The sequence below is a fragment of the Muntiacus reevesi genome, chromosome 2 (assembly GCF_963930625.1).
Source record: "Muntiacus reevesi chromosome 2, mMunRee1.1, whole genome shotgun sequence".
NCBI classification, from domain to species: domain Eukaryota; kingdom Metazoa; phylum Chordata; class Mammalia; order Artiodactyla; family Cervidae; genus Muntiacus; species Muntiacus reevesi.
Window position 1 is genome coordinate 25,725,255 of NC_089250.1, and position 17,524 is coordinate 25,742,778.

The 17,524-nt window shown below is 36.3% G+C and overlaps 1 protein-coding gene across 1 annotated transcript in view; it reads left to right on the forward strand.

Moving 5' to 3' along the window:
• GPR158 (G protein-coupled receptor 158) overlaps nucleotides 1-17,524 on the forward strand; it is a 294,774-nt gene that overhangs the window by 269,515 nt on the left and 7,735 nt on the right. Inside the window, exons 7-8 of the mRNA XM_065919570.1 lie at nucleotides 5,473-5,711; nucleotides 15,328-15,466. Of these exons, the coding sequence (XP_065775642.1) occupies nucleotides 5,473-5,711; nucleotides 15,328-15,466 (378 nt within the window). The remainder of the gene's footprint in view (nucleotides 1-5,472; nucleotides 5,712-15,327; nucleotides 15,467-17,524) is intronic.

The following is a 17,524-nucleotide window of genomic DNA, read 5'->3' on the forward strand; positions in this document are numbered from 1 at the left end:
GAGTTTCTAAGAAAGCAGTAAACTTAATAGAAATTCAAATCTAGTGAAGAACTTCAAGACTTCAGGATTATTCCAATTAAATTAGTAGAAGCCTGTATGGCTTATGTCCATATTCATTTCCTGGTAGTAAACAAAAAAGAGGCGGTTGAATCACAAATGCAAATATTCTGAAAATAGAAAACTTTCTGATGCTAGAGGTTTTAAATTTTGTTGTCAGCGTAACGAAAACTCAAAATTGTATCTGATAGATTAGAGCAGTCAGCCCATTGGAAAGACAGGCGCACCAGTCTTAAGCCTTTAGGGGAAAAATTATTTAGAGCAGCAGCTCTCAAACTATAGCCTTCATCAGAATTTATTGAAAGGGTTGAAAGGGTTTGTTAAAATACAGGTTTCTGGGCCATAACCCCCAGTGTTTCTGACATAGTAGATCGGAAGGGGACCCAAAAATTTGCATTTTTAACAAGTTTGGGGGTGGTGTTAATGCTACTGGTTTGGGAACCACTGGCCTAGAGCAAGTCGCATCTCAATTGAACCTTGAAGGACTATGAACGAATTGGCTAAATTAGGTGTTTGTATTGATGAGGGGAGAGGGAGGGGCAGTACAGGAAAAAGAGGGCAAAGGTTCAGATAGAGGACACCGCGTGTTGTTCAGAGAGACCTGCAGGATTGTAGGAAGGCAAGAATGGTGAACGATGAGCCGGCTGAAGCAAAGAGGGACCAATTTTTAAAGGCCTTTTACCATCCTAAGGTAGCTGAATTTGGGTGGAGAAGCACAGGACTGTAAACAGGAGAGAAACAGGATCAGAAGTGCAGTGAGGAACGTCGCGGTGGCTTTAACGTACAGTGTGGCCTGATGGTGGGAGAGAACAGTAGGGATACTGGTTAGGAAGCTATTGTAGGAAATAGGTTGATGACCACGAGCTGTACAGTGGCAGTGAAAATGGAGAAAAATAGAAGGATTTGAAAGATATTCTCAGTATATAAGAGGTAGCAGTTAAATTCCTTTAAAAATATTTTTTATGGCTGTGGCAGGTCTTAGTTGTGGCACATGGCCTCTTCGTTGCTCTGCACTAGTTGTGCACAGCTAGGCTTCTCTCTAGTTGTGGCGCCCTGGTTCCGTAGTTGAGGCAGGCGGGTTTAGTTGCCTGGCCAGACATTGAACCCAAGTCTCCTGCATTGCCTGGCAGATCCTTAATCACTGGACCTCTAGGGAAGTGCCCAGAAATTCTTAATTATGCATTTGGTGTTTTGGAACATAGAAGAGGAGAAGTATCAAAGTTCCTTCCTAGGTTTCTGCTTTGAATAATTAACTGGTACTTGTCATTCAGACAGGTAATACATGAGCAGTGGGTTAGAGGAGACAGGAATTGAGAGAGTAATGATTTTATTTTGGGACCTGTTGATGTCCAGTGGATCACTGAGTCTACAGATCTTAAGCTCAGGAGAGTGATCTAAATAAACCAAAGTTACAGATTTGGGACTCCCCAACAGATACATAACTGAAGCAGAGTCGTGGTTGGAATTTCCCAGGTATAACATGTAGAGCAAAAATAGAAGGTGACAACATTTAGGAGATCCTTGAGGAGCAGTCTTATTTAAAAGGAAGGCTGAGGCAGAGGACTCTGTGCTGGAAACCAAAAAATTGCTGACAGAGGAGTAGGATGAAAACCAAGAGACTATGACATAATGGAAGCTAAGTGCTTCCGCCAAGGCAAAAGCTGAAGAGAGATCAAGTTAAATAAGGAGTAACATATCAACTAGAGGGACTTCCCTCACGGTCCATTGGTTAAGATTCCACCTTCCAATGCAGGGAGTGAAGGGTTCAATCCCTGGTGGGGGAGCTAAGATCCCATGTACCTTGCTGCCAAAAACCAGAGAAGCAATATTGTGACAAATTCAATAAAGACTTCAAAAATTTTCCACATAAAAAACAAATCCAAAAAAAACCCAAACTAACAATTAGATATTTGAAGAAGATAATCATATAACCTAAGTATAAGCCCTTACAGTAGTTTTGTGAGCTCAAACATGAAGTGTGTGGAAAGTAAAAAAGTAGAATTAGACATATAGTGACAGCCAATTCCTGGATTGCCATTGTTTTTTAATCATTTCAACACGATTTCTTTCAATTTATCTCCTATTAATGAAAACTGAATATATACTTTAAATATGCCTTTTTGTATTAAATTCTGGAGATTTTTTGTAGTCCTCAAATATATTACCGTGTTCATTGAGAATAGTGAAGCCTTCTCAACAGATGGTAGCTTAAAGATTTATCTATAAAAAAATAGTAGGAAAAGTAATCTGTATGTTTAATGGTTGCACTTTTTCTATAGCTATATTTCATATAAGTGCATGTCTAAGGATTTCACTTTTAGAACTTGGTTTCTAGGCAGTGATCCCATATAGACTAACAAGAACTCATTTTTTAAAAGATGTAGCAGAATTTTCTCATTTTAAGGCAATCCTAGAAAAATGCATCTTATTCCATTTTACAAAAACCAATATCCTGAAATGCTTAGACTGCAGTGCAGAGTTGTGTTACTGTATTTTCTAGTGTTTGAAAGTCAGTAAAATCGATAACAGGAGGCTCATGAGGGCTTGGCTTTGGTTTTTCCCTCTCTGGAAATGAAGTTTGGGGACCTGAAAATCTTGAATTCTCAGGCTCTATGATAAATCCCCATGGAAAACATGAAAATGTCTGATAATTTGGAAACTGGTTTCTTGACTAAAAGATTACTTTACTGGGATCATATAGATTTCCCCTGCAAATAACAAGCTCATCTGGTCAAAAAGTAGTATATTTTAAAGGTAATTATTTTTAAAAATTGACTATTTGCTCTCTTTGAAGTTTAGAGTTTCTATGTGAAAATCTTCAAGTAACAGAAAAGTTAATGACTTTCCACATCTTGGCCATAGAAAGAAAACATAAATCAACTATTTTTCTCTGAAGCAGTGGTTCTCAACCCAGTGAAAACCCCTCAAAGTAACTTGAAAAATCCCTAGGAGTTCCTCTGGGTTAAAGAAAACTTCCCCTCTTGCCAAACATTTCCATCCAGTGTCCCTCAAAGATAACATTTCTCTGGTTTGGACTTTGCTATGTTTTTCCCTTCAGTTAGAATATCCTCTTATATCTTTTCTACTTTCCTCCACTTCTGTCAATTGATATCCATCAAAGACCAGACTAACTACCACCTCCCCTCTTTATCTAACTTTAAATGGAGTAAAATCTATAAAATACCGAATCACTGTGGAACTGCTAGTTTCACACCTGAGACTAATATCACAAATCAACTATACTTCAAGAAAAAAAGATGATAACAGTGGGTATAATTTGGGAACAAGTACAACTGATTCTTAACAGGCAGCAATTCAATTACCTGGAGCAGAAGTGTTTAAGGCCTACTAGAGGGAGGCATGCGTTTGCTACCAGTGCTAGTGTGTTTCACCCAGAGAATGGAGAATAACTACTAATCTGGTGAACTACAGATCTTCCTTGATTTTCAGTAGAATTATATCCAGATAAATCCATTGTAGATTGAGAGTATCATTAAGTCGAGAATGCATCTAATATACCTAACATCATAGTTTAGCCCAGACTACCTTAACTGTGCTCAGAACACATAGCAGCCTGCACTTTGACCACATCATCTAACACAAGGTCTGTTTCACAATAAAATGTTGAATATCTCATATAATTTTTTGAATACTGTACTGAAAGTGAAAAACAAAATGATTGAATGAGTACAGAATGGTTGTAAGTGGATCAGTTGTTTGACCTTGTGATCCTGTGGCTGCCTGGGAGCTGAGGCATCAGGAGAGAGTATTGTACCACATACCATTAGCCCAGTAAAAGATCGAAATTCAGATTCTAAGTACAGTTTCTGCTGAATGCTTATCACTTTGTGCCATCGTAAAATCAAAATATCACGAAGTTGAACTGTTAAATTGGGGACTCTCTGTAGTTAAACGAGTAATTAAAGTGATCTTTTGCATTCTTATTTTATACTAAAACCTTTCTGGTGTTGTTCTACATTAAAATTGAGGATAAGTATTTTATTCAGAATTAAATAAATTCATACTATGTGTTAGCTGCAGGACAGTGGGGTTAAAGATACGGGTTAAAGTGAAAGTCGCTCAGTCGTGTCTGACTCTTTGTGATCCCCTGTGCTATAGCCCACCAGGCTCCCTGTCCATGGATTCCCCAGGCAAGAATACTGGAGTGGGTTGCCATTTCCTTCACCAGGGGACCTTCCTGACAACCCAGGGATCAAACCCAGGTCTTCTGCATTGCAGACAGACTCTTTACTGTCTAAGCCACCAGAGAAGCTAGGAAATATAGACAGGGGGAGGATAAATATGAACCTGCTAGAAAATAACTTTCTTTACTGGATATTAATTCCGGAAGAGCTATCAAAGCCCTGCATTGAGAGAAAAGATAGTAAAAAAAATCTAGATTATTTCAGGTGGGTAAGTTTCATTTCTGGATTTATAATGATTTTTATGAATAATTCATAGGAACATTTCATTTAATAAGTTGAAAGAATGAGATGGAGGAGGAAACAGAAAAGTTGAAAAGATGAATTCATTTAGAAATTGATTATGGATACACTTATAGTACCATAAACCATTTAGGTAGTAAGTCATAACTTTGTGACCTAAAATATCAGAATGAGAGTGGGGAGTTAAAATCAGCTAAGGATATTCTGGAGATGATATTAAAGAAAGGATAGCTGGAAAGACCCCTGTAGTAAGGTTGAATTTTGTCTTCACATCATTTTCAGAGATGAAACAGTTCTTAGATACCATGTAATCCAGTAGTTCTCAACCCTGGCTATACATTTGAGTCATATATACACCAAAAAAACAAATGTAGTTCTTGTAGGTCATATTCCAGTCTTCTTTAATGCAGTAGTCTTATTGAGGGGTATTTAAATAGTCCTCTTATTGTTTTTTTTTGTACTCATAATTATTTTTCATTATGTGATACAATGATGACAAAGGGAGGCTACATAAAATGATTTTCAAAAAATACCTTTTATAACATTCTGCTATAAAGAATAACTCATTTAAGGAAGTTTTTGACTTAGTATAATGTAAAACCCAACTACTAACTTTCAGGGGTTTTTTTTGAGCCCTTAGAAACCCGGTTTGAGCAGTATTTGCCAATGAATCTTTCTAAGGTCCTGAGAATTTTCCTTGAAATATTAAGACATACTCAAAAGAATTCCATCCTACACAGATCTGTTGACTCACTGACCTCTAACACAGGATATTTGTTCTGCTATTGGAAGATAAAATAGAATGAGATTCAGTAAAAATAATAAGCAACACTTCTTTTTTGTTGTTGTTAAAATTCTGCCTAAGTAAGTTTGGATAGATTTAGATTTCACCAAGAAAAATCAGGTATTTTAGAATTTTACTTCCTGGGTGTTAGGTTTGCCTTCACATTTTGATGTCTTGCTCTCCCAGGGTTTTGAAGGTGTTCCTTTCACGAACAGCCCAGCGGATTCCATACATGACTGGTGGACGTGTCATGAGGATGCTGGCAGTAATACTCCTGGTGGTGTTCTGGTTTCTTGTTGGCTGGACATCATCTGTTTGCCAGAATTTGGAGAGGCAGATTTCACTCATTGGCCAAGGGCAAACATCAGATCACCTCATCTTCAACATGTGCCTCGTCGAGCGCTGGGATTACATGACAGCAGTCGGTATGTGGTCACTCATTTTGTGCAGTTGTCTTGTCGTTTGCCCACTAGCATTACAATGGACTTCCTTAGAAGCCTTGCCAAACCCTTTCACAAACTCTAAAAGAATTTTACATATTTGGTTTTGGTGAAAAGGACAATAATGATATGTGGAATGCAAACTTTTGCTGGGAGTTTCCATTATTTTTCAGAGGTGTGCAGTTTTGTTCAGAAAATGTCCTTCTTTGTGCAAGAAGGAGAAACACATTAAGTAAAGGCAGCTTCTTTATACAGAGACTTTCTGCTTTCCATCCTATCAACGTGTCCCCATTGGGCTAACAGTATCGAATCTTTTGACTTATTTCTTTATTTTGGGAGAAAAAAGGAAATGTGCTGGTATTTTTAATATAGTTTGGGTCCTATGATATATCAGACTTGGTCTCTATAGAGTGCTCTGGGCAAAATTTCTAATTTATCTTTCCTCTAAAGATAATTTATTGGGAATTCTCTGGAGTTCTGGTATTACAGAAACACAGAACCTAGCTACTTGTGGGGAGTAAGTTATGTGACTGAGAAACTGGAGATCTTAGAAGAAGCCCATGATGACTTGGGCCATGATGAGATTATTTTTCTGGTACCTTGGCTTTTTGAAAAATGAGAAAGAGAAAATTCCATAGGAATTTTTCTGTTGTTAATATTGGGCTATTTTTAAACTAACCCTGCAAAGATACAAAAACATTTTATTATTTTGTTGTCATTCCCCTCAGTCAACCAGGGACAAATCTTAACTTTCTTTGGCAGATGTCAAAAATAAAAACATGAATTTAATTCCCATTATCTATCTCCCCCATATTGGCAGTTGTTTGTGGAATGTTCACATTTAGTATTTTGCTAGAAGCTCATAAAATGTGTACATTGTTTACAATTTGAATGGAATAATATTTTTGTGGAGAGGGTATTTTAGGACTCATATGAGCCTGATATCTGTAGTAATAAAGTAATGTGGATACATAAAGGGAATGGTTATAGCACTATAATAATATATAAAGTCTGTCGTCATTATTTTGATCAATAGCAATGAAAATATCTGTAGTTCCATATCAGTAGATATCAATATCAGTATTAGAAGATAAAGCATGGAACCACGGTAGGAAGCAGTTCTGATTCTGACTTTCATCTGAATGTGAAAACTAAACAAATTGTGTAGATATAAAATTTCTACTTAATAGAAACCTGTAACATTAGTTTACATTCTTAAATCCAGGTTGACCAAACTAGGAAAAATCATTTCCCAATGTTACTATGAAGAAAAGCACATTACATTTCTCTTATGTTTTACAAAGAATACGACACTCAAAATACAAAATAAGGTGTCATTAGGTTGGCAATGAAGAAGCAGAATGAAGCCCAAGAATTTGCTCTGTGACAGGTTCCCAGGTGATGCTTCTGCTTTTGGATGTGAGACCACACTTTGAGAAGTACTGCTGTATGTCTTTCTCCATTCTAATGATGCCAACTCCAAAATCCCTGAATTTGGGTTGTGTGTGTGGGGCGGGTGTGGGTATGTGTGTCTTCTAAAAGCAACCTAGATTAAACTTACTGTTTGATTCATCACATCACTTTCTGATTCTCCAAATTCCTTTAACAGATTTTCAAGACTCACAGTAAACTTAAGCAGAATTGTTAATCCAGCATTATTTACAATGTATTTTAACATTGCCCTCTTTTCCAGTTAGGCATTTCCTTCATGTTACACACAGTTTCTACACACCTCCACCACTCCTCCTATCAAAGGAAATGTTCTTTATACCTCTTTATAATATTCTAAATATTATCCATGCCTCAAAGAACTTCTCTTTTATAAAGATTCCTGGGTTCTAGTCCAAATGATTGTCTTTCTTCAATGAACTACCACTGTACCAAGGGACTTTACCACCTAATTTTGCTTTTGATTCTCACTTATCTTTATAACCCAATAGTGAACTACCTGATGAGAGGAATAAGTCTCATATATTTTATATCTACCATAAGGTCTTCAGTACTAGAGACATTACAGGTATTTAGTGGATCTTGCTTATCTTAGAAAATTCTTATATATAAAGAAAGTTTATGTAAAATGAGCTACAGGTTACTGTCAGTTCTGTATTCATATTTATTTCTACATAGAGATCACAAATGTGACCTTCTTTAAGGTACAAAATACTTTAAAGTAAAAGACTAATGATAAGGTATAGAGATCAAGAGGTAAGAGGAAGTTAAATGTTTGGTGATAATATTTTAATCTTTTAGTGATTATTTTTGTCCTAGTGAGTAATTTACTGAACTACTGAAACACCTTAGTTTCAAACTTACACTTTTCTTGGAGTGACACAATTCTCTGAAGAAAACTCAAGACACGTGACTTAACAACAGGAACAAATATTTTAAATTAAGACTATCTTGAAAACTCAAGAGACATGTGGTTGCTGTATTTTTCCACACTGCATACAGTGGTTGCATTTATTTCTCTTTTGGCATGTATCATTAGATAGTCCATGTTTAACCCCTCTTAATGTTTGCTAATGTGTGCCTCTTTGCAGTTCTCTTTATATATTTCTATAAGTAGCATGTTTACCATTAGATTTTTTATATCCAAGCTATTATTCAAGAATAAATTAATGTATCTTCAGTCTGCCAGAAAGAAGCATGTACTGAAAGCTAAATTATTCCCCGTTTCCTAAACAGAAATAATTCTGTGCAGGCTAAGGATGGAGATAGGCTTTACCTTGAAGTTGTTGTGAGAAATCTGTGTCAAGAAGTTGTGTATACTTATATTAGTGTCAGGAGTCAAGTTCAAAAAACAAAAAAACCAAAAAAGTGCTGTTAATATATTGATAAACTTGGATCAATTTTACCTGTCTGAAACTGTTTTTTTTTTTTAATACAAATTAAAGAATCATTTGAGTGTGATACTAGTTTTTCCACTGAGGTAGGACTCTGGTTAGAAATATGAGTCGTAAATTTAAGGAATGGGTCCTTCCTACTTTTTGCTCACTCCAGAACTGCCCATGTAGGTGATTTTCCTACCACAAGTGTTTCAGAGGAGGAATCAGGTATAGAAAACTACTGGGAAGAAACCTAATTCTCCTCTTGCCTGGTATATTTTAAACACAAAGGCAGACAGTGTGTTCAGTAATTCAATTAGTTGTATGCCAGTGTTTAGAAGAAACTGAGGAGAATATAGCAACACCTACTGAGTTATATAGGGAAATTCTAGAATAGCAATTGTTTCGCAGGATTTAAATACTTAATTCTCCTAGAAGATTAGGCTCTATTGTGACAGGTGAAATGTGGTATGAGCACCCTTTAATGAGTACTGGGGAAAATAGATTAGACTTCCTTTCCATCTGACTTAGATTAATGTTCATGATTTAGGTTCATTTACATGCATCTTTTTTTATTCTAATGTACCATATGCCTTAATCCTGCTGCATCATTTGTTACCATTTTTAAAATGTATTTTTAATTTTCAATCAAAGAAATGAAAGCTTGACTGCATTGACAGGCTTGAGCTATATCATGAGAAACTCACACATACTTTTTTGGAGGGGGGAGGGTTGTTTGTTTTTTATGTTGCTTTATTTATTTATTTTTTTAGTTTTTAAATTTTATACTGTACTTTATTGAATCATAATCAGTGAACTTGCAATATATTTAAACATAATGACTTGACATATGATACATTGTGAAATGATTCCCCCAGTCAAGTTAATTAACATATTCACCAACTCACATAGTTTCCTGGGGGATTGAGTGTGTATGTGTAAGAATGCTTAAAATCCATTCTCTTAGCATATTTCAAGTATAGTTACTGTGCTGTACATTAGATCCTCAGAATGTATCCATCTTTTAACAACATCTGTAGCCTTTGACCAATCTGTCCTTTGATAACTCTCCAAGTTATCCCTACAATTTCAGCCCCTGTCAATCACCATTGTACTGTTTCTATGTGTTCAATGTGGTTTTGTTTTGTTGTGTTGTGTTTAGATTCTATATATGATACACTCATACTTTTTGAAGGTCTTTTTGATAGTTTCTTGAATGAGTGAAGTAGAGATTATTTTCCTTGTTTATCTACATACTACTTCTTCTGAACAATGTTTTATTTCTTGAGGAGTAGTTATGATGCTGAAGGGCTGAGAGAAAGGATAAATTAATTTTGTTCCTTTATTTTATCCTTACAGTGCCATTTTTCTTTTTAGAAGTGAAGAAATTTGGGGATGGGGTCTTGGGGCAGTGCCTAAAGGACATGGAGCAGGAGTAATTAAGATATCTGTAGTGGTCATAGCTTCTAAGGAGTTTCAGCTCCCCTGTGGAACTGTTGGGTTTTAAAGGGTGAAAAATTAAGATGGGCGAAAAAAGGTTTTGTTGCTTCAGTAGAGATCGCCTATAGATTAACTCTGTTGTCAAAAGATTTTGGCAGCTCTTTTACTTGTACTCAAATGACTATCATAGTTTAAAAACAAGCTGCTAACCCATATGGACTGCAAATTCCAGCCTGTTATACCCCATCCCACTCCGATGTCTGCAGTAACTGTGGCGAGCAGAGAGCCTTCTCCTGAGGTTTAAGTATGGAGGAATGAGAAGGTTTGTGAGTTTTCCTGTTTCAGCTCACTGAGACCCATTCCCCACAGTAGTCAAAGCCAACGTCTATGCCTCTAGTAAGTAATAAAGCAAAAGAAGGTCTCCAACGAAGGATATAATTTAGAGAACACTGGTCAGGAGAACCAGGAGACCTGGGATCCAGATTCTGCTCATGGTGAGTCAGCAGGAGTGGAGCCAACTTCTCCATGGGCCTGTCCATGGCGTGTCCTACGGCCCAGCTCTGCCCATCCCTTCCTTACTGCTCCCGGGAGCTGGGAAGGGGGCAGGCACTCCCGGCCCGCAGAGTCCTAGTTGTGAACTCCCAGTTGTGAACTCCCGGCAACATCCATCTTCTCCATGCTTCTCAGATGAGTACACTGATTTTACAACAAACAGAATTCCTGCAACTCACTAACCACCCCTTTTCCGGCCACATCCACACACTCAAAAATATACCCCCAAGACCACGTGGTCTCACAAAGTCAATCCTGCCTTTAAAATTCTACCAGAAGGATCCTTTTCATTGTTTTCACCACTGTAAATCTCACACCTATCTTTATTCAAATCAAAGACAAGACAAATAAGCCTTCAGAATATCAAGGTTTCTGTCTGCAACCAAACCCTGGAATGCTGGAATTTGAGCTGTTTTCGAACATTATTTAGTTGTTTGACCTAATGATAACTTCTGTGCAGTCCACCATATTATTAGAATAAAATGGAGTAAGTTTACTTTGTAAATTTTCTAAGTGGATAGGATTTAGAGAAAAACAGAAGACAACATTAAAAGAAACACTTGGAAAAGGAAGGCTAAATGTTTCATTTATATATTTAGTTGTGCCATGTAAAAATAATTTTTAAATGTGCTAAGAAGCATGAGGGCTTCCTTGGTGGCTCAGAGGGTAAAGAATATGTCTGCAGTGTGGGAGACCTGGGTTCAATCCCTGGGTTGTGGATATCTGCTAGAGGAGGGCATGGCAACCCACTTCGATATTCTTGCCTGGAGAATCCCCATGGACAGAGGAGCCTGGTGGGCTACAGTCCTGGGGTCGCAGAGTCAGACACAACTGAGTGAAGAAGCACAGAAGAAGCATAAAACATTATTAATGCAAAATGCCTTTGCAGCATGGCAAAGCAGAGGATCACAGCTTTAGAGTCGTTTGTACTTTGAGGTTGCTTTTCTCCAGCCCTTGAGGGTGTTCTAAGATCACCAACCTGGGACATCTTCATTGTCAAAAAACTAATGTTATCTCTCACTCCTTTGCTTGACCCAGACCTTTGGAAAGATAACTTGAAATTACTTTCATTATGGTGTATTAGTTTTTTAAAGGTTATGGTAGTTAACGTTTAAATGAAATGTTATTCCTTGTAGATTAAAAGTGGAATACCTCAGTTTTCTGAAAGCCCTAATTGAATCTTTAAATATAAACTCAATTCCCTTTTTAACTATACCCATGCCTCCCATCAGTCGTTTGCCACCAGAAATTATTTTCTAAAGCAGAGGCACAACATATATTTCAACTCCCATGAAACAGCACTGCAAAATTTGGTAACATCTGCATATTTTCTTTACTGATTGCAGTGTTAGTCTAAAGTTAATTATATGAAACTGAATTTTTTTCCTCAGCACAACTTTTATAAATGGCATTTAGTTTAATTGGTACTTTGAATAATAAATTGTTTTTCTACTGGAGTATATTGTTTGATATTGCTAATGAAATGATTTTAATGTTCAGCTTAGCTGTTTGGAGGAATCTTATTTTGTCTTGTATTTTTAAATGTAATTTTTCATTGTAGCACACTAATTAACTTGATAACTACTTTCCTTTTTTTAAAAAAAGGTGTTTAGTATGACATTATACAAAAACACTGCTATAAGTGGCCAGAAGATAAAGTTTTCATAATTCAGTTTTATATGGATTCTTCAACTGCAGCACATTTTTGTGCTAGTGTTATTTAATAATATTTCATATTCATCATTCTTGAGTGTCAAGTACCACACACTTAGTGGCCCATCAATAAGTATCATTTGCCTTTATTAATCATAATGCCAGTATGATCTTTAAATTGTGTATATAGATGTTAGATGGATCTAGACATCCATCAGTGTTAAGTGGAGTGGCAAGGTAATAGAAAGCCTCTATCTCTTAAATACATGAAACTGATATCATTTATATTCATTCAGTTCAATAAATATTTATTAAATCTTATCCATGTGTGATCAATATCCTTGCTATCATCTTTGTGGACAAAGGTAGAAAAAATAATTGAAAGACTCAGTTCTTGTCCTGAAAAATATCATCACAGTCAGGGCTCAAGACTCCATGAGCAGTTTTCTCCCACTTATATATTGTGTGGCATATTATTCTCTGCATGGTGTGGTATAGATAGTTGAAAACTGTAAGAGATTAGAGGAAGGAAACTTCAGTGTAAGTTAGAATCATGGCTGAGGACCTAGGGATGGAGGTGGGACCTGAATTGAACATCAAAAGATAGGTTAAAACTTGGAAGTGTGGATGAGAGGAGATTTTGTGTGTGAGTAATAGCATAAACAAAGATTCAGAAGCAAGAATCTTTGGAGTGTTCAGAGGACAGTGAGTCTTCCTGGGTCAGCTCAGAGTTCATGTTGGTTGTATAACATGAGGTCATAGAGGGCGAAAAGTGCCAGGCCAAGCAGTTATAAAATAATAGTGAACTACTGAAGATTTCTAAATGAAGATACAAGCAGTTCCTCACAAGAGCTCACCTGAGGGTCAGAGGCTAGACAGGAAATCAGGGTCTAAGAACTACAGGAGCACAAAAGAATAAGGCCAGGCAATGGGGCAGCCAACAGGAAGCCCTGGGGGGTAAGAAAGTCTTGAAACTTTCTGACAAGAAAGTCATCAAAGTCTTGAAACATGTCTGCCCTGGCAGGAACCCCTGTAGTCTTCCTTTGGGAACAGAAATTAATTCCAGGGTCCTAAGTGGGTGTGAATGAATCTTCTAAGGGAAATATTAATATAGATCAGTGAACCCAAATGGAGATCTGGACAAATCCTGATATGATCAAAGTGGAGTTTTAGAAAAATGAACTTGTCGCTGTTATAAAGAATGAATTAATATAGGGTGAATCCAGGTTTAGATGGGCAGTTGATACGTAAGGAGTAAATTTATAGGAACTTAGGCGAAGATTGTAATTGTGGGCATTGAGAGAAGTAATACATATGAAAAATAAGTCAAGGTAGAAATGTAGCAGTGAAAGGTGGCTCTGAGATTTCAAACCTGAGTGAAGAGGCAATAGTAATACCGTGGACAGAATTACAAGCCTCAGGAAAGGAAACTTTCCATGAAGACCTTTTCCCAATCCAATAAGCTTGGCTAGGAAGAACATTCACAGACATGGCCAGTGGCCAACATACAGAATAATCGAGACCTCCACTCTCATCTCATGGAGATCTTTGAGGTTCATTTTCTCTTTGGCTTTTGACCACATCAGGGTTTTTGAGTAAAAATGTGTTTATTTAGGGCTTATTGTTTAAATACTGGTAGAAACTTTAGCAGGTAAAACACCTGGGCATATGGAACTAGAAATCAGTATTTCAGTATGCAAGTAGATTACCTCTAGGCAACGCATTTTGTGAAATGCTTTTTGCTAATTAGAGCTTTCTTTTTGTTAATCGGGTATTATTGTCCCATGAAGTCACGTTACTACGACAGAGAAAATGCATGGTAACAGTTTCTTGGTCAGAATAGGTTAAAGTAACAATGTTCAGTTTGAAAAAAATAATCAAAAGAGGGATTTCCCTAAAGGGTCAATTGGTGAAGAGTCTTGCCCTTGCCTGGCAGTGCTAGAGACATGGGTTCAATCCCTGGTCTGGGAAGGTCCCACATGCCGTGGAGCAGCTAAGCTCCTGTGCCTCAGCTGCTGGACCTGTGCTCTCGAGCCCACGGGCCACAGCTGCTGAAGCCCACACACCCTGGAGCCCGCGCTCCACAGCTAGGGAAGCTGCCGAATGAGAAGTCCGTGCATCACAATGAAGAAGCAGCCCCTGCTCACCACAGCTAGGGAAAGTCTGGGCATAGCAACAAAGACCCAGCACGGCCAAAAAATTTTTTTAAATTTCAGAAAGTCAAAGGAGATGTTTAACAAAAAGAACTAATTATTTAACATTTGTTTTATCTGACGTCATCCCTGTCAGAAACTGTTAAGTGCTTTCTATCCATTATTGGATTTCGTTAGCAAATAACCCCATGAAATATGTACTTTTATTATTCTCATTTTCCAGAGAAGGAAACTGTGACCAGCAGGTTAACTCACGTCAGATAATGCGAAGTTAATTAGGGATCCAGCCAGAATTCCCCATCAGGTCTAGTGTGACTCTGAAGCCCTATCCTTAATTACCACACTATCTTGTTTCTTCTGGCTTGAGCAAGAGAACAAGGTGATGGTGAATTTCACTAAAACTTTGGCATATAGCCACCAAAGATTAGATGTCTGTCAGGTGTGAAAACCATGATTGTTCACCTATAAAATATGCCACTGCATGTTTAGCAACCAATTTTCTCACAGTTCGGGCAATGGAGGTCTTTGAGCCAGACTCAGTGTATTAAGAACTTAAATATCTCGAAGCTGCATGTAAATACATTATAAGCCTTTTGCTACCTTGATGACTTTATTGTGACTCAGAGGCTCTGTGAATAGCTTAAACTTAGGTTCGGGATGTGGAAAATTATTTTGCACATTTTAGGAAAAAGCTATTGATTCTCAAAAAAAAAAAAAAAAATCTGAGATACCAAACACTGTTTAAAAAACTCTCAATTAAAAAAATAAAATATACCTATGAAAAACCTTCTATACACTGAATAAAAATTAAAAATAAACATGGCCTATGTATTCATATGTGAATGACATTTTTGTGTGCATCTATTTCTATGTGTTTCTATCATAGACACAAAATGCCTGCTAAAGTGCTTAAATTTTACTTCTTCCTTCACCTATAAAGCTAACAGCAAATTGTATGTTTTTCTTTTCTTCTCACAGCTGAATTTTTATTCCTCCTGTGGGGTGTTTATCTCTGCTATGCAGTGCGGACAGTCCCTTCAGCATTTCATGAGCCGCGCTATATGGCTGTTGCAGTTCACAATGAGCTCATTATCTCCGCTATATTTCATACAATTAGGCAAGTGATCTGTAGAGTCACAAAATAACTGTTTTATTTTTCTGATGTGTTGCAGTTTAATTTGAACAGCAAAACTGGATAAGATGCATAATGGAAAGATTTAGGAAGGATAATGTTTTGTACATTGACTAATTTCTTTGTCACAGAAAAGACAAATGAATACAGTTTTTTTTTAAAAACTCTGCTGTTCTTAGTTCCTTCTGATGAGCTGTTTATTGCCTTCATTTATTTGAAAGGGAGCTCACTGTTATTGTATTACGTTAAAACACTTCTGGGGGTGTCATTGGGTATTGTTTATAGTATGTCATGCTTTTTGTTCTGAAGCTATAAAGCAATACATACATACATTATAAAATAGATACAGATAAATCATCTATGATTTTACTCATGTTTATTATGTTAGTTTATACTTTCGAAATCCTAACACTCAGAAAACTTATATATGTGAAATCTGTTGAATTCAAAAGCAAAATCCATTCCAAGTTGATGGCTGGATTTTTGTGTGCTGTTGGATTTTTTTCATCATCACACTGTAGGGATGACTTTTCTATGGTAAGAATACATGGCCCTCCGTTTCTTGTTATTCCATATGTCTCTATAGCCAAAGAGTATGAAGAAGAAAGAAAGTGGCTTATGAAAAATGAAGAAAATGAAATATGCATGACTTATCTTTTGAGAATTTTCACCTGGTTCATAATTGAAAATAAGTCTCTGCAAGAAAATAAAAGGAACCCAATAGTTTGAAAAATAACAAAGAGATGCCATTCAATTACTTGATATACATTAAAAGTTAAGACACACTTAAAGTAATTAGAAAAATTGAGTATTAGTCTTGGTCCTCAATAGAAAGATAGAGATTAATGAAAGGATGAAAAAGTGATGATCTGTGGATGTTTTACAGGATGTTTATCATCTCTCACTGTAGTCAGGAATCATAAAATGATATCTTGTATTCAGTTGATATTTGAATGCACAGCCACACTTTAGAAAACAGTTTTAATAGGAAACATGTTAAATACTTGTTAAAATTAGCTTTCTTATTTTGCTTAGACCTTTCGTACAGAGTCCCAAACAGCCCACCAGCTCGACTAGAAGAATCATATAAACCATGAGCTGTGTTCATGTAGATACAAGCTCTATACAAGGATAAGAAGCAATAACAATTTAAATCAGCTGAATTTATCTTGGCAAATTTTTCCTGGAGTGAAATAATATTAAATAAGGCATCCAACATCAGCAAAGATATTTTATATCAATAGGATATATGTTTTTCTTATCTACTTAAAATATAAAATTATGTATACATATATGTATGTATACATATTTGTACATACATATATATAAGTTAAAAACTATTACTACAGATTATATACAGATTTGCTATCTTTCTTACCAAACTGTTAGACTGAACAAAAAGAACCTAAAATAAGCTAAAAGGATCAAGTCTAGAAGGATAAATAATGAGAAAGCATTTTGCTCAGTCAGTTCTAATTCTTTACTTATTTTTAGTACTGAGCAGAAATCTAACTTTTGGGAAACTGCAAAACTTTTTAAAAGTCTGCCTTTTTTCTTAACCTCAATTTTCAAATATTTGTATGCACCTGACTTTTAGACCTATTTAGTTGAAATACTATTTTTTTAAGTGAAGCTTTAATACTACTGCAAAATTCAGTTGCTCTTAAGATATTTCTAATCAGAAGAACAACCTAAAAAAATCTGTCAGTAATTAAAAGCTGATTAAGGACAACTGATGTTAGTATATTTCAAAATTATTTTTTGGAAGAGTCACTGGTTTAAGTCAAAACATACGTACCCATTCTTTTTTCCAGATATTGACAGGCTAGTTTCAACTTCTGTTGGCATTTGAGATAGGAATTCCTTCTACATAGGATGCTTTTAGACTGTAAATCCATCTCCTCTGATGTACCTGTCTACTCCAGGACTGGCTGTGGCCCCAGAAGATTGGCACTGTATTATTTTCAGGGGTACATTTTATATTGCTTCAGTGCTTCAATACTCTTGTCTCAAAGACTGTAACTTTTTATTGAGTAAGATAAT